This window comes from Parus major, chromosome 1A, assembly GCF_001522545.3.
Source record: "Parus major isolate Abel chromosome 1A, Parus_major1.1, whole genome shotgun sequence".
NCBI classification, from domain to species: Eukaryota; Metazoa; Chordata; class Aves; order Passeriformes; family Paridae; genus Parus; species Parus major.
Genome location: NC_031773.1, coordinates 62,592,908 through 62,620,734, shown reverse-complemented (window position 1 = coordinate 62,620,734; position 27,827 = coordinate 62,592,908). Strand labels below are relative to the sequence as shown.

At 40.0% G+C, this 27,827-nt stretch overlaps 1 protein-coding gene across 9 annotated transcripts in view; it reads left to right on the top strand.

Moving 5' to 3' along the window:
• SOX5 (SRY-box transcription factor 5) overlaps window positions 1-27,827 on the top strand; it is a 618,882-nt gene that overhangs the window by 521,024 nt on the left and 70,031 nt on the right. For all 9 annotated transcript variants that reach the window (XM_015627613.1, XM_015627615.3, XM_015627614.3 and 6 more), the window contains one exon: window positions 11,229-11,314. In XM_015627613.1, coding sequence (XP_015483099.1) covers window positions 11,229-11,314 — 86 coding nt within the window. The remainder of the gene's footprint in view (window positions 1-11,228; window positions 11,315-27,827) is intronic.

Below are 27,827 nucleotides of genomic sequence, written 5' to 3'. Positions count from 1 at the left end.
AGTTGACACTTCCCCTTTTTTCTCTATGGCATATTGTGTGGTGGTAAAGTTGGCAGAGATGAAGGGAAGAACTTCTATTAGGATTATATCTCAATTTGAGAAAAAGATTCATAATCTGTGGTTCCAGTGAAATTTTTTTTAACCTCCATACCTAGATAAAATTGCCTGTGTAAAATATTTAGTATTATTGTTTACAACCAAGGTACTTTTACTTATGAGAAAAATTAGTTGGCAGTGTGTGATGGGCTGTATTGTCCCCAGTTAGCAAGGTAAATTCTGATTACATACTTACTTGCCCTATACTTAGTTATTCACGCAGTGTGTGCTATTTGAAATCCAAATTTTTCATGCAAACATCTTTAGATGTATTTTATTATATGCATAATATGTAATTTTTAGATAGATATATAATGCACATCTTTTTATTTAAGGGCTGATGTTTCAAGGTTAGTTGTTAGCTAAGTCAGTGACTGGCAGCAATTTTAGGAGTTGACTGCCATACTCCAGCTATTTAAACTGGTATTAGCAGCAGGTGAGCACCTTCCATTTCAGCTGATGCTGAAATCAAACAAGGTCTGATTACTGCATTTCCCAAAGCTTCATTTGGGCTCCACAGATGGGCTCAGGTCATTTAACCCTTCCTTTCTTCTCATCCCATAACCTTATCACTTGTTATTCCTGCTGTTGCTAGTTCAGCTGTACTTATGGTACTTACCAGATAATAGACACAACTCCCAGGATTTTAGCAATGGCAAGGGAAATGTCAGCTCTGCTGGGGTCTGAGGAGCTGTTGCTGTTGACTTCACTGAAGTCAAATTTCACACCAGATGATACAGATCTGCTAGGGCCACTCTTAGAAATAATTAGAATTTATTTAGTGCTAATTAATATTTGAGAAGTGCTTTGAAAGCATAAAAATGGTGCAAGTGATAGAAGAGAAGAAGTTCTGTATTGTGCCCTTTAAAAACTGCATAGTTCTGCCTCTGAGCAAGCTGCTCGTCAGTCGTAGGTAGTATGATCTTTTTATTAATGCACATATGTATGGATTTGTATGTGGAATATTAAGGCATGGCTGTATCTCCTGTATAAGAGATACTAAAGGGAATGAAATAAAGGTTTGGGAAAGCACAGAGGACTGCTTCTGGGGACTGAGATACAAAAAAGGCAGAAGGAGTTAGGATGAGAGCAGTGTTCTCTGGGTCTTTTAAACTAATGTAAGCATCAGCATGGACCAGGTCAGAATGTTTCAATGCTTCTCCATTTGCAGCACTGCACAGAGTGGCCCAAACTTGGATGGGTCTTCCCTATTTAGTGATGCTAAGCAAGATTAATTTAGGAAACTGCACTCCAGCACTTCTTAAAACATTTGATCATCCTTTTAAAACGGAAAGGAAGTATTGACTTGTACCTAAAGCAGTGTGTTCCATCGGTCCTGAGGCTTTTCAGGATGATTGAAGCTTCCATATGATTTCTTCTGTAGAAGATGAAGAACAATCTGCCTTAAACCTAAACTAAGGTGTGCAAGAAATTGAATTATTTGCAGATTTTTAGGGTTTCTTTTCTCAGGAAACAATACAGTTTGGTTTTTTTTTTCAGGAAACAAACAGTTGACAAGTCTCTATTTCCAGAAATGGGAAGTATATTTGTACAGGTTATTGGCAAATTCTTAGGAAATCTTCTAGATAGTCTTTTATTTGCTAATATCTCTGTTATTTTTATGGTAATATGACAAATTTTAGAAACAAGAATTGGGGTTTTTTTACCCATTTGTCCTGTCCCCTGTGGATAATTTGTTGTAACAAATCATAATTGTGTTTTCAGTCAGATGTCATCAACACGAGGTTTTTTGAAAGCACTTTTATCACTATTTCAACCATATCCAATTGAGGGGGGAATATGAGTACACAATGGATACATTTTATATGTCTTACATACCAGTTTGTTACTGCTGGAAGTGTTCTAAATAAAATAATTCACAGAAAGTTATTGATGAAATAGCTAATTACCTCTTAAGATTGGCAAAATATGAGAGATTAGCAAGTCAAGCCTAATAAAATTAAAATATGCTGAATTTACCATTCATCTATGTTCTGAACAATAATTCTGATGTCTGAGAAAAATGAAGCTCTCACTTAATTGGTTCCTCACATAATACAATAAAATTAATGTTTAGGAGTTAAATACCATAAACTTCCTTTGGGAGAATTGCTGATGTGTTTCTGTTTTTCAGCAAGTCACATGTTTCATTGTTTAATGGACTATCATGTGGATTGTCTTATAATTTTACTTGTGCTCAGTGTCCACGTTTTTGTCTTCTAAAGAGACTTGAGTGATAATTTCTGATTTAACTGTGTCAGCTGACATGCAGGTCATTGACAATCACTAAATCACAAGAAAAAACTATTGGCATTGCTGTGTTCTTATCAGAATTTTATCAGAATGACAAAAGTAGTTGTGAAGACCACATACTGTAGCTTCTTTATAAAGATGCTAGTTGTCTTCCAGGGCTACTGTTTATGCCTTGGAAAAGAATGAGCATATGACTAAACCCTCATATTCCCCCCAGGATAAGGGAAGAGTGGAAGGCATTGTGGATAGAAGCAGCAAGAAGGAGGAATTGTTGGTAATAACTTTGCCTTTCAGCATCCATGAGATTGTGATGGTTCTGTAAGGATGCAAAATACAACATCACAACTGAAGACTGTTTCTATATGAAAGAATTCCATAGCTCCTGATCTCTGTCTGGCTTCTCCTAATTATTCTGATGAAAACAAAGCAGACAAGCAAAACGGTGGGGACCTGTAAAAACAGGCTGGTAGTTTCAGCTCAGTTTCCAGGCCATGAAAGATGTCACTATTTTTGTCATTCTGATAAAATTCTGATAAAAACACAGCAATGCCAATGAAGATGTTACTTCACTATTATCCATAGTTGGGCAACAAAATAAAGTCTTGGTTTTTTAAATTCATGAGTATGTACAAACCGTTGTGGAAGTATTTTGGCTTTCCTTGGAAACTGGAGCTTTTGAATAAATGTAATTTATTCAACAGATACAGAAAAAAAATATTAAGAAATGTGTGCCCTGAAATAATAGAAATATTCTAGTTGGAAGGGATTTCAGAAGACTTGCAGTCCAACCTCTTGCTTCATGCAGGGTCATTAAGGACATAGGATCAGATTACTCAGGACTTTATTCTGTTGGGGCTTGCAGAGCTCCAAGGACAGAGTGCATAACCCTGTTTGGACAGCTTGTTTCAACATCTGGCTGTCCTTGTGGGGAAAATCTGATCCTCTCTTGATTCACATTATGTCCATTGGCTCTTGTCCTCCAAGCAAAGCCTACCAGAAGGAGCCTGGTCTGTCTTGCTGATCACCTTTTGGTGATTGGAAGGCTGCTTTCAGATCCCTCCAAACCTATCCCTTCTGTAGGCTGAATTGCTTCTCTGAAACACAAAACAGACTAATCTCTAAGTCAATATTGTCCATATCTATCCTCAGAGAAAATCAGGGAACCAGTTTGGATTTCTTTTTGGAAACTACTGGTGGTGTCTTCTTCATACTCATTATTAATTTAAATCCATAATCTCTAGAGGCAGAAGTCAGGAACACTGCTCATGACTTTCACAGCCTCCCATTACTTTCACTGCATGTCCAGCATCACACCAAGAAAATGAAAGGAAAATGAGGTTGACAATAAATAAGTGGGGAGAAGAGATGCAGTGCCTTACCTGTCAGTTTGCCATCAGCTGTGATTATTCATTATAAATAGACTTAAGTGATAAACTGAGTGTAAAATTATTGTGGCTTTTTCTAGAATTTGTCAAAAATGGGGGGAAGAGAATATAGAATTTCTTTTCATTCAACAGAATGTGCTATAAGAAAATAGTTATTTTGGTATTTTTCACATGATTTGGTTTAGCATACTGGTCTTGGAAATTATAATTTAAGAGTTAGGTTTTCACAGAATCACAGAAACATGGGGTTGGAAGAGACCTTCAAGATCATCGAGTCCAACCCATGCCCTAACACCACAACTAAGCCATGATGGCACCAAGTGCCACATCCAGTCTGTTTTTAAACACATCCAGGGATGGTGACTCCACTGCCTCCCCAGGCAGACCATTCCAGTACTTCATCACCTTTTCCATAAAAAAATGTTTTCCTAATACCCAACCTCTATTTCCCTTGGCACAGCTTGAGACTGCATCCTCTCATTCTGTAGTTGCTGCCTGGTGAAAGAGACCAAGCCCACCTGACTACAGCCACCCTTCAGGAAGTTGTAGAGAGTGATAAGGTCACCTCTGAGTCTCCTTTTCTCCAGGCTAAACAACCCCAGCTCCCTCAGCCGTTCCTCACAGGGTTTGTGTTCCCAGCCCCTCACCAGCCTTGTTGCCTCCTCTGGACGTGCTCAAGCGTCTCAATGTCCTTCCCAAACTGAGGGGCCAGAACTGGACCCAGAACTCAAGGTGTGGCCTCACCAGTGCTGGGTACAGGGGAAGAATGACCTCCCTGCTCCTGCTGGCCACACTAGTCCTGATCCAGGCCAGGGGCCATTGGCCTTCTTGGCCACCAGGACACACTGCTGGCTCATGTTCAGCTGGCTGTCACCAGCACCCCCAGGTCCCTTTCTGCCTGGGCACTGTCTAGCCACACCATCCCCAGCCTGTAGTGTTACAGGGGGTTATTGTGGCCAAAATGCAGGACTCAGAACTTGGACTCATTAAACTTCATCCTATTCAACTCTGCCCATTGATCTAAACTTTCCAGGTCTCTCTGCAGAGCCCTTCTCCCTTCCAACAGATGGACACACGCTCCCAGCTTAGTGTCATCTGCAAATTCACTAATGAAAGACTCAATACCCTCATCCATGTCATCAATAAAAATATTGAACAGGACTGGCCCCAGCACAGACTCCTGAGGGACACCACTGGTCACTGGCCCCCAGCTGGATGCAGCACTGTTCACCACCACTCTCTGGGCCCGGCCATCCAGCCAGTTCCTAACCCAGCACAGAGAGCTCCTGTCCAAGCCGTGGGCTGCAGCTTTTCCAGGAGTTTACTGAGAGAGACAGAGCCAAAGGCCTTGCTGAAGTACAAACAGACGACATCCACAGCCTTTCCTGCACCCACCAGATGGGTCACCTGGTCATAGAAGGGGATCAGGTTGGTCAAACATGACCTACCCCTCCTAAGCCCACACTGGCTGGGTCAGATCCCCTGGCCATCCTGTAAGTGCTGCACGATGGCACTCAGGACAAACTGCTCCATTACCTTACCAGGTACTGAGGTCAGGCTGACTGGCCTAAAATGACCAGGATCCTCCATCCCACCCTTTTTGTGAATGGGTGTCACATGGGCCACCTTCCAGTCATCTGGGACCTCACCAGTGAGCCAGAACTGCTGGTAAATGATGGAGAGTGGCTTTGCAAGCTCATCTGCCAGTTCCCTGATGACCCTGGGATGGATCCCATCTGGGCCCATAGATTATAAACATCCAGGTGGCTCAGCAGTTCTCTGACTGCCTCCTCCTGGATAACAGGGGGACCATTCTGCTCCCTGACACCATCTCCCAGCCCAGGAGGACAGCTGTCCTGAGGACAAGCTGTCTCCCCACTCAAGACTGAGTCAAAAAAGGCATTGAGCACTTCTGCTTTCTCTTCACCTGCAGTTACTGAGTTCCCTCTCACATCCAATAGAGAACAAAGGCTGATCTTACCCTTCCTTTTGCCATTAATATGTTTGTAGAAACATTTTTTATTATTTTTTACAAAAGTTGCCAATTTAAGTTAGAACTTTTAAGTTAGAACTGAGCTTTGGCCTCTCTAATTTTTTCCTACATGCCCTAGCAACCACCTTAAATACTTCTTGAAACACCTGACCCTTCTTCCAAAGATGATACATCCTCTTTTAGTCCTAAATTCATTCAGAACCTTGTTGCCCATCCAGGCTGGACATTTGCCTCATTGACTCATCTTTTGGCACACAGGGACAGTCTGTTCCTGTGCCCTCAAGATCTCTATTTTGCAGCCCACCCATCTTTCATGGACTCCTTTGTTTTTAAGGGATGCTTCCCAAGGAAATCTCAGAATAAGTCCCCTAAATAGGCCAAAGTCTGCTCTCCAGAAGTCCAATATAAAAGTCTTATTGATGTTCCTCCTGATTTCACAAAATACTGAGAATTCTACAATTTCATGATCACTGTGCCCCAAGCAGCCTCCAACCACCACATCTCCCACCAGCCCATCTCTGTTTGTAAACAACAGGTCTAACATAGTCCCTCTCCTGGTGGGCTCTCTCACCAGCTGTGACAAAAGTTGTCCCCCACACACTCTAAAAACTTCCTGGGCTGGCTCTTTTCTGCTGTGTGAAGTTCCCAGCAGATGTCTGGCAGGTTGAAGTCACCTGCAAGAACAAGGGCTGGTGATCCTGAGACATTCTCCAGCTGCTTAGAGAATAAGTTGTCCTCCTCTTCTTCCTGGCTGGGTGGACAATAACAGACTCCCAGTGGGATGTCAGCCTTGTTGGCCTTCCCCTTAATCCTTACCCACAGACATTCAACATCTTTATTACTTTAAATACTGATGGCATCAAAAGCCTCCCTAATATAAAGGACCTTCCCTCCACCTCTTCTCCCTTTCCTGTCTCTTCTGAAGAGCTTGCAGCCATCCAGTGCAGCACTCCAGCTGTGTGAGTCGTCCCACCACAATTCTGTGATGGCAACTACATCATGGCTTTGGTGCTTCACCACGGCCTCCAGCTCTTTCTGTTTGCTACCCATGCTGTATGCATTAGTAAACATACACCTCATACTGATTTCACCCTAACTCAGGCTGACCACCCTTGGGCCTGTTTCCAGACAGCCCAGCTGCATCCCCTCCCCGCTTCAGACCAAGTTTAAAGCCCTCTCAATGAGTTGTGCCAGTTCATGAGCTAAAACTCTTCTGCCCTTAACAGAGAGATGTAGCCCATCCAGTTCCAGCATGCCAGGTGTGAAAAATCTGTCCCATGTTTTGTTTCATTCTCTCCATATTCTTTACACTGTTTTCTTCCACTATCCAAATTTTTTTTTAATTGCTGTCCCTGAAAGATAGGTAGGAGAAAAACTGTGATTTTTTTAAAAATCATGGGAAACAAATGCCCTACTTCTCCTCTTCAGGTATCCTTTTCTTAAGAGAAGAAAATTTCAGGAAAAAAAAAATCAGTATTCTATTGTTTCATATAATCAGGTTCAACTTTAAAATCCTGTCAAAACATTATAATTTACATTAGCATGTAACTTGATTTATATAGCAAGTAAGACAATTGTGCCTGCTCTGAAGAGCTTGCAGCCTGTCACGAGACAAGACAAGACACTAGGGGGGATTACACCATGAAGGAGAATAAATGAGATGAGTGACAGAAAAAGGAATACAAAAAACATCTTAAAGAGTTTTGGTGAATGGTGCAACAGACATAATGTTAACTCTGTGCTTTATTTTCACTTAAAAAAAAAGTCTTAATGTTTTTTAACTTTAAAAACTCCTTTGATAAAATTTCTCAAAACATATAAAACATATAAAGAGCCATTGTTATATTTCCACAGGTACAGAATCATTTCATACCCATGTAGCCAGTCAGTTGAAAATCAAGTTCCTAAAAACACAGCTTTTATTTTGTGTGTTGGGACAGGATGTCCACTTGGCTCTGTACCACAACTTAACTTTTGCAGAAAGGTGTTTTCAGTGCAGGATCATAGGAGAGTTCATAGGAAGAGAGGTTTGAAAGTGAATGTACTTCGTGAAAAATCCTCTCGTAAGCAAGATCTTGGAAGATTATTTTGGGCAAGGATGAAGGTGTGATTTGAAATTGAAAGAAGTAGCAGTGCATAAATTATCAGGAAAGAGGTTCTGGGTATGTTTGTGGAAGACGGACCAGAAGAAGAATAGAGAAATAAAGTATTGGCACAGAATTGAGGATTCAGCCTTGTGTTCTGCCCTGATCCACTGGCTTTGTCCACAGTGGGCACCAACACCTCTAATATTCCCCCTCAGCTCCCCCAGGCTGACATTTCCCCTTCCCTTCTTTAGCTGCTGCATCACCAGTGCATAAATCCTGTGTTCTCTTTATGTAGCCAGTCTTGAATAATTCTGTTCTTCAAAGTGATGTCACCAGCTAGCTGGGAAATGATTATATATTAGGCAATAATACATCAGCTAATGAAATAACTTTTACCTTGTTGTCACCATAAAAATCTCAGCCTTTGATCTGCTCCAGATTTTACCATATGGCCTACTAAAGAAAAACAACAATAAAACTTCTCTCTGATGCTTTGTTTGTACAAAAAGTCCACACATAACAAGAGACATAGTTTGGAACACGAAATGACTGCACAAAATATTTCTTTTGGTAGCTGAAAGATGCTTCTGCCTGCATGCATTCTATTAATAATGAATTTTGTAAATGGAAATGTAATATGGTTGGTTGAGATTTTATTAGTGTTTTCAGTGGTACAGACTTGTGAGTGGCTTGGGAAATATCTATTTCTAAGAACTGTATGACTTTTCTCACATTCCTGAAATGTTCCTAGAGCTTGGGAAAAAAATGTAGCCACTTCTTACATCTAAAAATAAGATATTTACTGATGATGTAATGAAATAATTAAGACATAGATTTCCCAGATTTCAGAATTACCTGAAACTACTTAATCAGTAAATTCACTCTGATATGGGAATAAATTTAGGGATAGTAGAAAGATGCAGCATGTTCTAGAGTAACAGCAAAAATGTGTATGTATCAGACAAGACCTCAGCTTTGCTGGTATTTTGAGGGCTGGCAGTTGCTCCTGCACCATGTGATGTCAATATGTGAGTGCTTGGCATCTTCAGAACCTTCCTTGGGTCTGAAGTGTCTGAGGAGTTGTCTGTGGGTCTCAATCTTGGCTCTTCCACTGGGCTATTGAAGGAAATAGTGGGATTTATGAAGTAGCATGATGGAATGAGGCTTACACATACGTGTGGAGAGAAATGTGGGAGAGTGCATGGAAGCTGATCTTTTAATATATGTCTTTTAATACAAATCATTCAAAACAAGAATTTTAATGTGCTTTAAGAATCAGCATCCTACTGAGAAACTTTTCCTTTGTTCTTATTTTTTTTTTTTAGTTGAAAAATTAAAAATTTTGCCTTCTTTCATGGCTGTTTTTTGATCAGAATGTCTTCTTTAAGAGAGACTTTTGGAATGAGGCTGAAATCAACCCTTGGGCTACCAGTGGTGTGGAAGAAGCTAAACACCATTGTCCCTGACTCTCTGACCACTGTTTCATTTTTCTCTGTGTCTTCATACATTTAAGGCTCACTGCTTAGGTCACAAAATAGAAAATGTTGAGTAAGAAAAATTTTTGATTAGGTCCATGATAGGAAAAGGAAGGTGGGTGCCTCAGAAAGTAAAATAAAATTGGAAAATGCAAAACAATGGCATTCTCTGGGGAAGAAAAAGAGTGCCAAGCATGTCAGGAAATCTGTTGTCCGTTGACAAATAAATAAATAGAAGTGTTGAGGCCTGAGGCTGGTGCCAAGACACTTGGGAATGGGGATGCCTGGGTGGACATTTTGGTTTGCATTGCTTGGCTGGTCAGCCTTGAAAGACTGTGATGCTTCAGTCAATAAAGCATTACTGAAGATGTTTTTAAATATAAACATGCACAGTTATTTAAGTTAAATATCTGTTAAGATGTGTTGCCAGCCCAGTTTCTGCTGGTCCTCCATTACTAGAAGTTGTGGTATTTAATTCGTAACAGGATGAGATCAAAATCCTTGAATGAAAAGGTCTAAAGAACGTTACATTATAAAAGGGGAAAATAAACATTAGCCATTTACCTGAATGTGTATACATCAACACAGCTTATTTAAAAATAAATATAAATTAAAATATTAATTAAAATACTAATAGTTAAATATAAAAATAATTAGGTAAGTTTATTTGCCTTTGTTTTCTGTTTCCTGTAACTTAGGCTTGATAACATTTGAAACTTTACTTCAATAATAATTATTAATGATTGTACAGAACACCCTGCATTAGCTCCTTAATTGTCTTTTTTATTTTTTTGCCCAGTTCATTCAAAAAAGCACAATAAAGGGGAAAACTTTTAATCTGCCCTTTTAATGAAATGTACAGCAACATTTAGGTAGAGTCTCATTAAAGAGTGTTCTGCTATTTCCATAGTCTTATTTCCAGTGGCTGTTTTTGTGCTGCAGAAATCAGGCATGCCAGCACTACATAGGGACATAGAAATGCTCTAGTGAGCCTTATTTTGGTGGAAAGTTTTAAAACATTTTATCACTTGAAGAAGCAATATATGTAACATTTCTTATTGTTTTTGTTAGTTTTCTTAATAGATTTGTGGATAGGGTAATATGAAGTTTTTTTTAGCAATCAGATATGTTAGAAGTGAATGAAAGCGAGCTCTCAATATCATTAAAACGTGCTGGTCTCCATCTTAATTTTTGCTATTTCAAGTAATTTTCCTTTATAAATGCCTGCAATTTTTCTTCAAATCAAACTGGCTCCCTTTATCTCATTAAGCACAACGCAGTTCTTACTAAAACTGAAGTAGTTTTCCTTCAGAAACAAAATTGAATCTCAAGTCGTGAAGTGGAGTTGGTGCAGGGATTTCAAAGGCTTGTATCTGATTTCCTTAGCTTCACGTGCTTTTTCCTGTTGTAGGATCAAACCCTGCCACTAAAGTGAGATAATTTTTTTCCTCGCCTGAAAGAAAACAGTAGTCAATTGAGTACCATTTCTACCCTGTGTGAGGCTCAGTTTACTAACAGTGAGCAGAGTTTAGTTAACTTCATATTTTGGACAAGCTTGTAAATTTGTTCCCTTCTAATGCTGTGATCTTATCAAGGTTGTACTGTTTTCCTTTTCTTCTCCTCCACCCCCATCTTCTTTCTTTCCTTTTTTTTTGAAGTGCAGCCTTCTGATCAATGCGCACATTTTTTTTCCATTTCCCTAAATACATCATGAAAAAGGATGAGGTTTCTGCCTTAATTGCTTGTGCCTTTTATTCACATTCCTCTCTCAGCCAGAATTGTGAAAAGAGTGTTAGTAAAAGGCTGCACAATAGAGCTTTTCATTAGGCCTCAACAAGGCACACAAAAGAAGGCTTTTGGAAAGAGTGAATGCAGGACTTTAATTTGCAGGTGGAGAGTAGATAAAAGGTGCTGACGCCTCTATTATTCTCTTACTTAGGTGACCCCTACCCCGTTCAGCTGATCCCAACTACCATGGCAGCTGCTGCCGCAGCAACACCGGGCTTAGGCCCACTGCAACTGCAGGTAAGTCCCAGCACAATGTAGAGGAGCAAAGGTTAAGTAAATATGAAAACCAGTTTTCTCTTCCTTTGGAACACAGTGCAATTAACAGGGATTTTTGGGGCTCTTCTCTTCACATAAAATTTGCATCTGAAGCAAAAGAGTCATCAAAAGAGTCATCAAATGATAGCACGTTTTCCTTTTTCCTTGCTGGGAGATTTCGTTACTTTTTTGTGTCTCTGTTGTCACTTTAACTGCTTTTAGGTTTGTACTTTGAATTTCCTCAGAGCAGTAAGTTTGCTTTTCTTACTGACATGGTTTAACCCCAGACAGCAACTCAGTCCTACACAGCAACTTCCTAACTTCCCAAAAGTGGGATGGGTAAGAGAATTGGGAAATACAAGGTAAAACCTATAGTTTGAGATGAGAACAGTTTTGTAATTGACATAACATAAAATACAGTCATAGTAATAGCAACAATTGTAATGAAAAAGAGAGAAGAAAAAGAGAGAACAATTGCTCTCCACATGCTGACCAGTGCCCAGCCTGTCCCCAAGCAGTGGTTGACCCCTCCTGAACAAGTGTCCTCAGTTTATAAACAGAACATGATGTTCTCTGGTATGGAATATTCCTTTGGCCAGTTCAGGTCAGCTGTCCCAGCCTTGCTGCCTCCCAGTGTTTTTGTGCAGCTTCTCACAGACAGAGCATGGGAAACTTGAGAAATCCTTGATTTAGGGTAAGGACTACTTAGCAACAACCCAAACATCAGTGTGTTATCAAACATTATTCTCATCCTAAATCCAAAACACAGCACTGTACCAGCTACTAAGAAGAAAGCCAGTGCAATCCCAGCTGAAACCAGGACATTTTTCCATTAGATTGTTCTCATGCAGGCTGTAAAATACCAAAAGGAAATGGATTGTCAGGCAGAAAAGCTGTATCCTGACAAGCACTTTTAAACTGCTTAGAAGTCGTTAACATGATTATGTCCTTTTAGGCCATAAGCTCTTCAGAGCAAGAACTGGCCCCTCCCACTGTGTTTTATGGTACCCAGAGCATTTTAGGCACTGCTGTATTGCAGATAATTAGTGATTATTCTAATTTAACATAGACAATTAGAAAACAGGTGGGAAGATAGTAAAGGGTTTGAGGTTTTTTTCAGCTACATTAAAGAGTTGACCTGGTAGCCAGATGTATCTGATTCAGACTGTCAGTATTCTGAATTTTGGAGGCATTAGGGTGTCCATGGGTCTTAATGATAGCAGATCTTTGGATATTCATGATTAACCACACAACTCTTGTCAAGTCATTGGAATTAAGCAAATGTCCATTGCCACACTGTGAATTTTGCTACCTGTTGTGTATGCTTGGCTGGGAGGATGAAGCCAAGTAATATTTGGGACTGAGAGGAAATCAAGATCCAAATCATCTCTAACTCTGCAAAGTCTGGATTGCCAGTCTTTCCTAGAAACATAAAGAGCCCCAAGCTCTCCATTGCAAACACATCTCCCTGCTCATTATTATTTGCCAAGTCACGTGGCACAGCAGAGATTTATACCTGCTTGGAAGGGCTCAGCATTTACAACTGGGATGCATGAAATGCATTATCCAGCTCAGTTTGGCCTGCATCAGTATGAAGTAGACATCAGGTATTTCAATTGTTTGGCCAGTGTACTGGAGAGTGGGACATAGTTCCGGGGAAGATTTTTTTTTTTATTACTTTTTTTAACACAGCCAGCAGAAGTTAGCTGAGTTTCACAGAAATAGCTGCCAGTGTGTAAGCTGAAACATTCCATGCACCACAGAGGTTAATACATTCATTCCTATTGTGCCTTTGTATGAAAAGCAACATTGTCTGTGTGTTAGTTCCTGATTCTCTGAGTTACAAATACTGTAGGCGGCTTAAGAATCCTGGGAGCCATATAAGTCATCCCTCGGAAATTAATTTTGAGGCGCAACGTCAGTATTGATAAAGTGCTTATAATAGCCAAACACACATGAACATCCATATGGAAGAAAGAGGGAGGGAAAAAGGAAAAACAAACATGGAGCTAGCTAGCAATGCGAAAACAAGTCTGATTCTTAGTTTTGCAGTCATTCAAGCTAGTCCTAAAATAATGCACCAGTGCTCCGGTAAGATGGTGGGATGGTTTACTTTCATTTCACCACCAGCTTTGGGCTGTATCTATGCATGTTGTGGGCTGAAGTATCCTGATTAAAATAGGCCTTATCACAATAACAGTTTTCTTGTTGAAAGGTGGGCTTTGTGCAAAAGTGACAGCAGTCATAAATGTTCTAGGATGAGTTTAGGTTATGGAAAAGTTGAGAACCTCAAAGGCCTCTTGTTTCTGTGCAGGGAATGTTAAAATGAAAATATTGACCAAATTTACCTATGTTGTTTTGCTACATGTCTAGAATTAGAGGGAGAGTTTGGCAGCCGGTCAGTGGGAGAGGCTCAAACTACTAACTTAGTAGACTCTCTTAAATTTTTCAGATCTGATCTCTTAAGGACATGCATAGGGTAGAAATAAATTGAAGCTGATTTTTCTTGATGTCTTAACAGTGATTTTTAGCTATCATTGCAATCTATCTGATAAAAATTGGACATGTCTCTTAACTTCTGGTGCCATTTGAAAGGATCAGGCTAGATTTGCTTCTGGAAAGCTTTTACATACAGGACTCAAAATGGATGTTCACCTCTGTTAACATGAATGGAACTCAGCTTAGTTGCTAGGCCAGAAAGACTGTGCCTTCCAAACTCTGTTCAAATTCATTTTAGCTCAGTGATGACTTTGTTGAGTCATAAAGAAAGATTCATTATGTTTTTGGTCCAAACCCACCTTTAATTGGCTTTGCAGTCTCTTTCAAAGAGGAACTCTTCTTACTTCAGACATTCCCCTGCATCACTTACAATTCTGGTGTTCCCTACACACCCTCTGTCATCTGGTCATCAGACAGGAAAAGGTCAGAAAAGTTGAATGTTCCTTCTTTTCTTCTTTCTCGATCCTCCCTATCACTCATCTTTCAGACTTTGTGTACTTAAAGTAGGGGAGATCAAAGGACCTGACACAATGCTCAGTTTGTTGCTCCCAGCAAAATTCGATACACAACATTATCTCAGTGAAGACAAAGCCAAGGAATTTGTCTTGTTTGTTTATGTAACAATAAACACGTCTTTGTTATTTCACTAGAGAATTTTAAGTTGGGTCATGGCTTTAGTAGTGTACTGTGACATCAACAGGAAGTACTTTTTTTATCCCTGGTTGTCAAAATTGAATTTTTGTTTTTGTAAATGAAATGCACACTGTTATTTATAGAAGAAGAACTAGCACCTGATTGTTTTTCTGTGGCAAAGAAACTCTTTGTCAGTGAAAATGTAATCTCTCATTTTGAAATCCCCTGTTGGTTCGCAGTGACAGCTTTGTAATCCGAAGCTCTCCGTTTCTCTCCCCGCCTTTTGAGTCCCCACTGGGGTGTACAGATTCTGTCATCTGATATTTGCCACAATTAGCCATGCAGGATTGCCTTGATTTCCAGTATCCACAGAGAGACTAATGACTCAACGAGAATGGAAGCTAAAGCTTACATTGTTAGATGTTGTAAAGGAAGTAGATGGATGGGGCCATGTTGGAAAAGCTGGAATAACACAGTTCAAGCTTGAACCTGTCCTCTGATAAAGTACTAGCAGCCCTGTGTATTCACTCATTCCCACTTTTAATGACAAAAATGCTGTTTGGGGGGGAAAAGGTTGTTTTAGCTTTCCTCTGTTACTGAGAAAACTCAGTCCTGAACATTACTGAGGTAAAATCCCTCTGGGTGAGCACATGGATTTCTTACGTCAGTTTTTTCCCCTCATAAACATCATCTGGTCTTGTTCTTCAGGAGTGGTGCAGGATGGCGATTATGTTTCAAATAAATGAGAAGAAGACTGAACATAAATTGTCACTGTGTTTTACTGAGTAAGGCTAATGACTCAAAAGTACTGCTGTATGCCTTCTATGAGCATGGTGTTTTCCTATATTGCTCAGCAGACGAGGGAATTAAGTTCCTCCATCTTGAGGATCAGCATTCAGAGCTGTAAACATAGATATGGTGTAACAAGTTTTGAAGGGTTTATTTCTGGTACCAGTCATCTTGGGCTTGGCTAAGTATAAAATAGATGTTTTCATAAATCTGAGCAAATTCTTTATAAAATTGTGTCTGAAATTGTTTCTTTTCTGATAAAGAAGTATTTTGTGAGTAGTTTCTGAGCATTGGGAAACAAAGGAACTGATCACAGAATGTGGAAACTGAGAGGAATCCGTACCATTGGGAGTGGGAATGGTTCAGATTTCCCAGATTGCTTGTTTGATAACCCGATAGTGACAACAACTGATTAATTGGCAGTAACACAAATGCTGTATATACCCATAACAAAGATAATGCTGGATGAATAATGGCAGCTGCCTGTGTAGTCTTACTGTATGGACATTTGTGGTCTGTCAAAACAGTATAGCAGTCTGATGTAATACAGACTTCCTGAAAACATCTGCTCTTGGAAAAAAAACACCCCAAAAAGTTTGGTGTGCCAGCATGCAAACTTTTTTTCCCTCTTCATCTTAGCATGAAGCAGGACTTCATAATTATTCGTGGTTGTGTTCAGCATCATGTCCAAATCTGTCACTGTATGAATCAAGAGAACCTCCCATCAGTGTCTAAGTGTGAAAGCATCTTAGCTGGGTCTCAGTTCTGAGCACTAGTCATTAGGAGAGTCCTGTATTCTCTGTTTGTGTAAAGATGATGAGCATATTTAGATCTTAAACAGTCTGGCCAGGTTTTTTAGTCTCTACTTCCTATATTAAGTACTTGGGTCAATTAATTTTTTCTTACTACAGACCTGTTCTCTTAGTTGTGGGGTAAGATGCATACCAAGGACTGAATTTAAATGGCATCCTAAAAACTGGACCACAGTTTTGGAAATCTTTGGGCCTCAAGCAGGCACTGATGTAAGACAGCAGATTTTGAGTTTGAGGGCGTTACAAAGTTGTTTATCCTGCTGTATTTAGGCATTAAATCAGTAGAAATTTTCCTTTGGAAAACCTTGCTTCTAACTATCTTAAGGACCCATAATCACTGGAAAGAGACTTTAACAAGTGTGCAGTTACTGATCAGGAGGCAGAGTGTTCCAGTGGTCATGCAGAGAATTCCATAAAACATTTGTTGCCTATGAAACAAAAGTAAAGCATGAATTAAAAATAAAATTAAAGCCTTCTCAATCAAATACCTTTTTTTTTTTCTTACATACCAGCTTCACATTGGCTTCTTCACCATTGCAGGGGTGAGCTACGTATCTCCACTTGGCAGTTCAGGCTATTTCTCTGAAGTGGCTTCTTAAATTTTGTTTGAGATGTTGCTGAGGACAGAACTTCCCCCGCTCTTAAAGAGATATTATCATATTGTCATGCATTAATTGTCAAGCATATGTAATAACTGTTTTTTTGGTTTTTTTACATATCTCTTCCTGATTTCTTGCTATAATCTCTAGGTATAACCAGTTTTGCCAGATTAAGCAGTTGACCATCCAGTGTTACAACACCTCAAATCTGTGAGAGAAGACAGATAAAGATGTACAAACACTGTAGTGATGCATCTGAATATTGAAAACTTTATTCTTGCCTTGTTTGGGGGAGTCAAGTTGCGAGAGCTGCAAAGGCACATTAATTATTTCTGGTGCAGGAAAGTCTAGCACCCCATTATTGTCTCCACAGAATGTAGCCAAGAGATGCTAATACTTCATCCATTATTCATTTACTCTGCAGTCTGCATTTGTGACCTCTTTGGGATATTACTATAACCAGTTCTTTGCTTACAAGAAAGTAAACTGTTTCTTAGCAGTGCAAGGTTGTTTTTTCTATTTTCTGGGTAGTGTCTTTCTTTAAATACCATCTAAGCTGGCTTTTCAACACTGAGAGTCAGTATCCTTTCCCTGTTTGTTTTTTTACTTTACCTGTTCTCATTAATTTGACTCTGATGTCATTTGTAGGGAATGAATCATTAGTGCACAGTTCAATTACAATATTATAACACTCATGAAATCCACTTAAGTGTAATAAAAAAGTAGAATTAGTTTTTCACTGTGGGCACACACATCTGGGAAAAAAAAAAAACAACCAAGTACATGAAAAGAGACATTTCTCATTAGCATAACCAAATGATGGCAGTTGTCCATCTACCATTAGCTCAGTGTATGGCTGCGCTGTTTCTTATGGCCATCACAAATAACAATAATAAGAGGACTAACAAAGCAACATTTTTTGTTGGATGACCTTTTAAATAGGTTTTTTTTAATTGTTGCATTATGCAGATTCTGTATTCCCTACCTCTGTGCAGCACTTCTTTCTGTCTTTGTGAGTTAATATGTTGGCCACTAGATGTTTGCCACCTGTACTTCACATGGGTAGCCAAGATGGCTATTTCAAAAGAGATCAGTGAAGACCAAGGTCCTTCAGCTAGAAAAATGTGGGGCCCAGAACTCTTTGTGTAAAAGAAGCTACAACTGCCTAACCAGGGTGAAGATCTCTATATTGGTGTGGGGTAAGTTGTCTTCAAAAAATTTTATCTTTCCAAGGTTTCTTGGTTTTTTTTATGAAGTCTTAGTGATGATTTTAAGATACTCATTAAACTATAAAAGTAAGATGTGGGGTGAGAGGCTGTTGATTGCCAAGAGCGTCTCTGAAAAATCCCTACATTTTTTAATGGAAAAAATTCCTTTCAATTAACTCAAAAGCAAGGCTTGCAACACCAGGACACAGCTATTCCTCAGCTGCTGGAAACTAGAAAAACTAGAGATTGTGGTAGACTGTGTAAAAGCATGAAGCACAGAACACAGCTCAAATAAATCTTGTTCATGGTGGGTAAATGTGCTTTGTAGTTGGCATTTAAATAGCCAGTCCTTGCCTTTGATAGAATCTTAAACAATGTTATGGGTAAACTCAATATATTCCATTAAAATAGATTTGAACGAAAAGCTTGATCACGTAATTTTATCAGAATCCAATCAATTTAGAAAAAACAGTGATTACAGGAGAATACACAGAAATGCTTTGTGTTTTATTGAGCACTGTGAATATCTCAGCACACGCACAGTGGACATTTACAGGCAGTAAATACACATGGTAAAACAGTCTCGTGGCTACTCTGTGGGTTGTCAAATTAAAACTCCCTCCCCCCTCCAGGGGAAGAATTAGCAGAGGTAGCATATTCATTTTACCTAGATTAACAGTCCTCTCTGCATAACCTTCAGATTCCATCCGTATCTATGAAAAATGAAAAAAGACTGAAAAATGACCAGCCTGTCTGCCTTCCAGTTGTAAGTCAGGCCTGCTGTTTGCTAGCAGACCTCTGTCTGCATGAGTGAGTTTTCCTCTAGGTTAAAGAGACTGAATTCCCTCTTCCCCCTCCCTCCGACCCTGAGCCTGCAGGGCAGACAGACAGAAGCACACATATGATTAATATAGCACAGCTGCAGGAGTGACTCATTTGCATATGTATTAATAGAGGCAAAAACAACAATTCAATTACGTACAGAGACATTCTGCATACTAAGGAACATATGCAAATAGCCTGGAAAAAGTGCAGCCAGTGTTCTCTTTGACTTTCCTGAGCTCACATGGGCGGCCAGAGTCAGAGCCCAGAAGTTTTCAAGAAAGAGGAACCTGTTATGAAATGCTTATACAGCTATTACTTTTCCCAACCCCCTGGGTTCCTAGAAAACATTTGACATTTGGACAATGGAAATAGCACATCTTTTCTGTGTTATTTCCTATTTACCAGCCTTCAGCTACATATTGTTGTCTCTTTACATACAAGCCCCAGCATGAGGACAGCAAATCTTTTGCCTCGTCTTCCATATGTAAACATTTATCCTATTTTCCTTTCACCTCACCCCTTGTGTTGTTTCCATTTTGCTTTGTCCTTCTCTGCCACAAGTTTCCTCTTCTTGTGAGTTGGCACAAGATAACCATTTCTGTGCCTTTTTCATGTATATCTGATGATAATATAATTCTGTGATTTTCTGCTAGGGGGCCATTAATCCTTCTAACAGATCTAAGAGGTGTCTCAGAGAAGTTAACCTGTTTTAGATAGACTGTTCTATCATGATACATTGGTCTTTGCTAAGAAAGCTGTGGAGGTCTCAGATGGAAAAGATGAAAACCCACAGGTGTGTTCAGTGGTTCATACTACAGATGATGAGGATCTTGGTAGCTGGTACAGAATCTGATTCTAATAATAGAAACAGATGTGCTCTGAACCTTACAGGAATTTATTAGGGAGTAGTTTTGAGCAGCTTTCAAAAACAGGTTGGAAGTATTGCAGCATTGGAAATTAAGCTATAGGAACACTAAGCTGTAAGTTAAGGTTTTTTTAGCTGTAAGTTATTCCCTAACTTTGTGTTTTAACTAAGAAAACATCTATATACTCAGTATGCTTTTCATACAGGCCATTCACACACTGTAACATGCAACAAAATGTTAGGCTATGATCCACACCCAGTATCCTAATTTTTGGGAAAGCAAGACATTTAACATTGACCTTCATGGACTAGTTAAATAGAGCTCTATTTCAACTTGAGAAGAGATAACAAGTCACTAAAAACTTTTGGAAACCTGACAAAGCCATTAAGATGCCCAACTGTCTTGGGTGACAACCCTCTGTGTTTCAAGCAGCCTAAATTACTGGCTATTTGTTTGAAACATCTCCGTGGTGTGAGCAGGGAAAAATAGGTCATGCAGGGAAGAGTGTGTAACTGTCTGGCAAGCGTGCTTGTGAGGTCAGGTCGTCCTTAATTTCTTTTCTCTTGCAAAAATGTTACACTTGTTTCTTTTTGGGGTTAGCCTGACAGACGGAAGCAGATTACTCCTTGATTATTTATAAGGCATTAATTTTAGATGAATATTGCTGAAGTAACTGACATCCTAAGTAGTTTTAGCAGCCAGCAGAAGAGCCTGTTAGCAGATTGGAATATGACAGTCTTCACTTATACAATGTCCTAAGACAAAGTCTGAAGTGTTTGAAAGAAGAGACAAGGAGTGGAGGCATCTGTATCAGTGGGACTTTGTTTATGCTTCCGTGCGATAAAACCGAGACGTCAGATCATTGGAATTGTGGCGTCAAAACTCTGAGTTCAACCAATTCTGAAACAAAACCAGTGTCAAAATAGCAGAGTGACAGCACCTGCCTGCCTGCCCGTGTTTTAAGCTAGGGTGGAGAAAGAACCATCTGAGAATTCTCACACCACCCCAAAATAACTTTTGTTGTGCAAGATGTAAATAACAATCTTTGTGCACACCTTGAGGTGCTTCTCTTCCTTTACTGGCAACAGTGCAGATCTATGAGATGTTTGTGTTTCACATTGTTTTATGGCTTACATTCATTGGGAATTAATGCTCCTGGGAAAGGTTTGTGTGAGAAATCTGGTAACAGAACCAAAATACCTTTTTATTTCCCCCCCTACTTTGTGTCCTTTGCACATTCCAGACACTGGGTTTTGAAAGAGTTGGCTTATGCTACTGGTTTTCCTATTATGTTGTTTGCTCTTTTCAGAGGGATGTTGCTGAAAAGAAGATTATATAATCATGCAAATCAGATTGTATAATCCTGAGCAAACTGTCCGGCGGGGGGAGAGGAGGGGAAACCACACTGAATGGAGCTTGGCTGGCTGTGGGGGAACTCGCTCTGAAACCACAAACCGGGGCCTTGCGGGGCTCCTGCAAAACATGAGAGCTGCAGTCAGTCTAGGAAATTGTTCTGAATATTTCTGGAGTTCATTGTCTTGATGCTGAACTCTGCCAGTAGTGTGTATTTACAGTCCCCCAGCAGAACAGCACGACACACAAACACAGAGGGAACTGCAAATCGGTGCTGTGCTCACACTCCGGTGCTTGGGGAACAGTGCTACAAATCAAAACAGGGAGAGACACTGACAAGCCTACACTAAGTACTCACTGATACATACTTACTTCTTTAGGCCCTCTAATAAAATTACAATTACTCATTCTAAAACATAGCACAAGAAATTCTTGAAGTCTTGCTCTTTCTGTTGTACCTAGATCAGATAATGTAGTTTGCTGTTAGATGCAGATTGGTATAATATATGAATGTGTAAGAATTCTGATTTATATCTTATTTCTTACTACAGTCTATTTTTTGACCATTCTTTCTTGTCCAAAGTTTAGGTCATTTCCAATTGACAAGGCAGAACAGGATAGAAGTAAGCAGAATAGGAAATGTGTGCACGAGGAGTCCATCACTGGCCTGTGATATAAATTGCATATGGCAAGAACAGTGCAAGCCTTTAGAAGTTTCTGAACTCTTACCCTTTCTTTTATTAAGTCTGATTCCTTGCCAGGCTTGACTGTTAGCAGCCAGGATATTTGATCACCCTTTTATGAATGGGGGCTAATATTAGGCACAGTTTGAAACTATGAAATACCTAATTACTGTAGACTGTAGATCAAAGCATTAGACAACAAACCACTGAGGTCAGGAGGCTTGTTCTGTTTTTCTTTCCAAAGTCATCAATTGAACTTTTCACAATAGAAGATACCTAGTAGCTGGAGGTGTAGCTTTCACAGTGTTAAATTTAATTAGTGTGTTGTGGCTGGATAGCATAAGGTTGTTCCTGAAGTTAAGTCAAAGTGCAATTTCTTCCCTAACGCATAGGCTCAGTTTCTTCAAATTCCTTCTCTCTTTTCAGAAGTTCTTAATGCTTTCAGGTCTTGTGAATTTTTTAAGATCAATCTGAACAAGAAAATTTGGAGGCAACAGTACCTGTAGCTCCTAGTAGTCCTCAAAACTAGCTGTTAAATTTTGAAATCTGTATGAGCTCTGCTCATTGGTGTCTGATTCCCAGACTAGCTTTTGAGTAGCCCTTTCACTCTGCATGACTGCTTATTTGTTTGCCATTTTTACCAGTGGCCTGTTGCTGTTCCATTCATTGGATAACTGAGGAGAAAAGTACTGCAGACTACTGGATTTACATTCCTTAACCCTTAGCCACAGAGACTGGTCACATCACTGATGAGTTACCTGCCTGGAAATACACTGCAAATTTGTTAAGTCATCCATCTCAGAGGCTGACAGAATCTGGAATTAGAGGGAGCAGGGCTGTCAGAAAGCTACTGTGTGAGTTGTCTTTCCTTAATGGGCAAACATACAAATGCAACTAAAAAGCAAGGGAAAAGGCATATATGCAAGAAAGAAAAATGGTTTTTAAAAAGTGTGTGTTTTTAAGCTGAGGGAAGCTTAGAAATCGGTATCCTACGATTATCAATAAAATAGGAAAGCAGTAAGGAAGTTGAAAATGCTGTCATGGTGGTAGAAAGTGAGATTTTCAAAAGTGTTTTCCACCTACATCTGCACCTCTGTGTCCTGCTGTTTAGAGGTTTTTCTCCATTTAAAATCTGCATTGCAGCAGAGGCTTCTTGCTGTATTGCAAGCTGTACTTTGCTTTAGGAACCACAGCTGTGCCACATCCTGCACCAGCAGCCACTGACAGGGGCAATCTGTTTGTGGCATATTGAGGTACTCAGATTGTCTTTGGGGACTGCTGTGGAGTGGCTTTTTCCAACTCCTTCCTATAGGTACAGTATCTGTTTGTCCCAAAGGGGCCTGGGGCTGCCAGTTTGTGCTCCAGGGGATGAGGTTAATCCTTCAGAGATGTGGGGAGCCAGGAGGAGTGGTACCTATACCCCTGCCTGATATGCTCAGGGGTCCCAGAAAGCATCATTCCTGTGTGTTTCCCTGGAGATGCTGGGCTGGGGAAGAATGGTTCTCCCTCAGCACACCTGGGCAGCAACACCAGTGGCTCTCTGCCCTTCTGAAGGTGAAGTGTCAACTCTGCAGGTTACTCCTCTCCCCATGCTGGAGTGTGAATATTGCACCTGGCAACAAATCCTTTTCTCTTTCTTGCCCCTTCCATGGCTCAAAATAGTCTTTATAAATTATAACAGTGTGTTCTCCATTAATACACCAAAACAGTACAGCTTGTGATACTGTTATTAAAGTGTTTTAGGCCATTACCGTAGAATACAGCAGCATATTTATTTTGTTAAGGGAACCAAATGGTTCTAGCTGAATTTGGCACAAGAACATGGCTGAAGTCCTAGTTTATCTCTCATGTAGATTTTACCATTAAACTCTGAACTTCTGAAAATGAAAAAAATCACATCAGAAACAGGTTGTGTAGTGTAGGTGTGCTACATTTTATAGAAGGTTAAACTGTCCTTAAAAATCTCTTACTTTCTCCACAATAGTTCTGCATTACTTTTTGTTCAGTATTCCAATATTTTTTTACAAGCTAGGGCTTATTGGTGTTGAGGGTAAGCAATACATGGAATCATAGAATTGCAGAATGGCCTGTGCTGGGAGAGATCTTTGACATCACCTATTTCCACGCTGCTGTGGGCAGGGGCACTTTCCACTAGACAAAGCCCCTTCCAACCTGGCCTAGAACACTTCCAGGGATGGAGTAGCCACAGCTTCCCTGTGCAGCCTGTTCCAGTGCCTTACCACTGGAAAATTCCTTCCTAATATCTAATCTTCACCCACTCTATCAGTCTGAAGTCATTCTCCCCTTGTCTTCCAACTATGGTCTCCTCCATCTTTCCTGTAGGTTCCCTTCAGGTACCGAAAGGCTGCATTTAGGTCACTCCAAAACCTTCTCTTTTCCAGGCTGAACAATCCCAATTCTCTCAGCCTTTCCTTGAGGAGAGATGCTTCATTCCCACAGTGAACTTCGTGTCCTCCTCTGGACGCACTCCATCAGCTCCATGTCCTTCCTGTGCTGGGACTTCAGGGCTGGAGGCAGCTCTGCAGGCTGGGTCTCTCCTGAGCAGGGCAGAGGGGCAGAATTCCCTCACTCAGGCATTTGATTTAACTCACTCTCCTGCTGTGCCTAGGAACACAGTTCCTTTTAGGGCTACCTTCCCTACTTATCCCATTATCATGGCAGCTTTGCTTCTTGCTGTACACTGCTCTGATACAGTGATGATGAGAGTAATTCGGACAATGTGTATCAGTGTGTGTTTGGGAAAGATTTTTAAAGAGCCCTGAAGGGATTTGGGAGCCCAGCAATAATTAATTTCTTACGGCGGCTTTGAAAATGGGATATGAAGCATTCGCACTTAATCATTCCTCCCTTCCGCAACTATTTGATTTTTTTGTTGTGTGGAAAAGACACAGTCCTCAAAATTCTGTTTGATGGTGAGGTGGTGTTCATCTGCTGACACAGTTTTCATTGGATGCAATGAGAGACACAAGTGCTTAGCTTTTCCTACCTCTGGTCCAAGCTGGCCAAACTCACATTTGTGTGGTAGCTTGTGTTTCGGTTCTCGCTTTCATTTTAAGTGGGGAAAAAGAGAAAGTGAGCATCATTTCCCAGCATTTCACGTTGTGTACTAGGGTGTCATATCCTGCATACTTGTTCTTTAGAATTTTGTTATCACGTGGGTGTGGGATTCCAACCAAACTGAGTGCTGCCCCAAAAAACAGCATTGGGGATTCTTATCCTGCTGTACAGACATGGGGAGATGGACCTGTGCACACAAACTGAGCTCAGGTAGAAGAAGTGAGAAGAGATTATAGAATGAACCATGGCCTACCCAGTTAAAACTCACAGTATTCTGGTTAGATTTAAGCATTTCTCAAGTCTGATTGGTTTTATTTTTTTTTGCATCAGTTTGCTCAGATTACTCTATTTCACTTCCCATTAATTGCTCCTGAAGCAAGTCTTTAAGGGATGTAAGATAGGTGGATGCTTGCACAGCAAATGTTTCTTTCATATCACACTGGGTGGCATTACAGGTTTGTTTTCACTTAAAGGTATTGTTACCCATCAAGTGTGGAAAGAAATTACTACTAAAAACTGAGGAAATGTTCCATTTTTTTTTAAAAAAAGCTGATTTGTCGCTTTCCTCATTGACTATGAACTGAATAGACATCTAACCCTTAAAATACTTTCTCCCCCCTTTTCCTTTTTATTGCCTGGAATCTTAAGAGCTTTATCATTTGCAGTCATAAAATGAAAATATACACCAAACCCTCAAAGGGCAAGTATGAAATTAAATTATATTTGGGCAGCTGTAACCTTTTAAAACGATCAGATTCCAGTTAATGTATTTCTTCCTGTTCTGAATGCTGCCATGGTGTTTGATGGTGGGAAGCAGTCCAAAGGGCATTGGGAGATAATAAATTCACTGGAAATTTCACCCTGAGGCGAGCCTTGATACACCAAGGCTTCCATTTAGCAGGACTGACCTAAAAATCTTGTCACATCCAAAGGTCACTTAGGTTGGGGTTGGTGTGTCCCATCTATCTTCCCCTGGTGCAAAGAATGACAGCTGAGCTCATAAACAGCCATCAGAATATGGAAGACAAGCAGAGGGGAGAGGGAGAAAGGATAATACTGCTGACAACTTCTTAGATTTCCTAGGCCAGTTTTCTAGGCCAATGAGACCAGATGCCATCGGTGGGGCTGCTTGTTTCAGCTTCTTCACAAATGGCAACTCCGTTTGAAGAGGTCACGGTTGACCATGGAGGTCTGGAACGAGGGAGTCCCCCCATGTCTGCAAATGCCATGTAATCCTGCTAGGACACATTATTCTGTCCCTGAACACTTCCTACTCGCTACCAGTCTTGTTAGCCAAGACAATTTACAGTTCATACAATGCTGTACTTTCAGGGAGGGTCAAAAGTGTAAAAAGCTGTCAGTGGTGATAGGTGTCATCTGTAAGAACAATGACTCTAAGGGAACAATTTGGCACTAATTACAAACAATAATGAGAGATAAGGTATTTTCAATCTCATGAGAAAATTTCTGATGTACATCCTCTAGGATGTTGCTTATCCTAAGCTTTTTAAAATCGGTATAATCCTCTCACACAATAAATTAAAGCAAAAGGCCCTTCAGGATGACTGTTGTCTTTCAGTCAAAGTTTCTCCTTCTGCAATTGAAAGCTCCAGTGGATGCTTCCTATGTTTGCAGTATATTAAATATTAAGGTCAAGGCTTGGAGTTGCATAATAGAAGTGTATTTGAAGGACAAAGGTCTAACTTACCATAATTGTTCTTCCTTAATTGGGGATGAACCCTGCAGCATATGTCTGTTGTATCCTAGTGGTGTGAATCTCCTTCTCAAAATTCCCTGAGAGAGAGAGACAGACTGCCAGTCGCTCCTGGGATGCAGGAAGACAAGATTCCCTTTTCTAAAGCCTTTCTTGATGGGAAAAAGAAATTGTTTTCAGTGTCCTTCTGGAACATGGTAGCACCCCAATGTTGGAAGGAAGATACTGTGTATGGTATAAGCATTGGTATGATTCTTTGGGAAACATTAAGTTGAAGATAAAAATTAAAAATAAATAATTAAATAAAATCTCTGTAACCTTGGACATGGGAGAAAAAATAAATCAAATTAAATACACAAGTTCTAAAATTCAAAGGATATTGACTAAGTTAGGTTTTTAACTCCTCCTGGAAATTTGCTGACGTCCCTCATGAATTTTAGTAAATCAGATCCTTCTGAGGAGGATTGTAAATTGTATGTTACTTTGCTTGTTAAAACTAAACGGAGTATAACTGTTATTTTCAGAAGTATTTCACACATTCTTACAAACATACTATATTTGAGGCAAACACAGTAAAGAAGGGCAAGATTGGCCAGCTGTCAGTGTTTGTCTTCATTTTCCTTGGGTTCACACTCTACTTTATGTTAACATATATGTTCTCCACACAAAGCCAAAGTAATTTGCAAGCAACTTTGGGGGAGTTATATGCCCTTCCCCACATGTTCTGTCCTAAAAATGCAGCTCTGTGCCTTACCAGTTGGATGACTTTGAGGAAGACAAAGTCACTCTCCATCTGACTTGTATAACAAGAAAAAAAAGAAATGTGTATTTTTCATGAGATACAGAGGACAGATATATTTTACTTTAAATTCAGCTGCTGACACAAAATTTTTAAAAATTACATAGATGTGCTGAGCACAGGCTAGCTACTTTTTTCCTTTTTTTTTTTTCATTCAGGATGGTGGGATGAGAATAACCTTTAGCCATGGATGCCTAACATGTATAAATCATCTGGCATAACATTGCAAGTTCCATTCTAGTTTTTATAAAGCGAGATGAGGGTGATTAGCTCAGACTGTTCCCACTTGGAGTCACTTTTCTACTGTGGCTCAGTTTCCTTTTTCATTTTCCTAGGTAATTCGAGTTAGTAAGCTAGTAATGGTGGACCATAAAGTCAGAATATTTCTGTGATAGCTGGTGGGGCATGGGGCAGCAAAACCAACTGATCCTTTATTTTTGCAGCAGTTGGAATTTGGGAAAGTCACTGAGTTGGAGTCAGTGCAGACTTTTAACTCCCTGTGTCAGTAGAGTTTTCCATCTTTGGAAAGCGTGGATTTCCCATTGTGCTGGTCTCAGTACATTTCTTCCCTATGTTTTCACAGCCATATTCTTTCCATTTCATGCCAGATGACTTTGGACAATTGTCAGTGATCCTG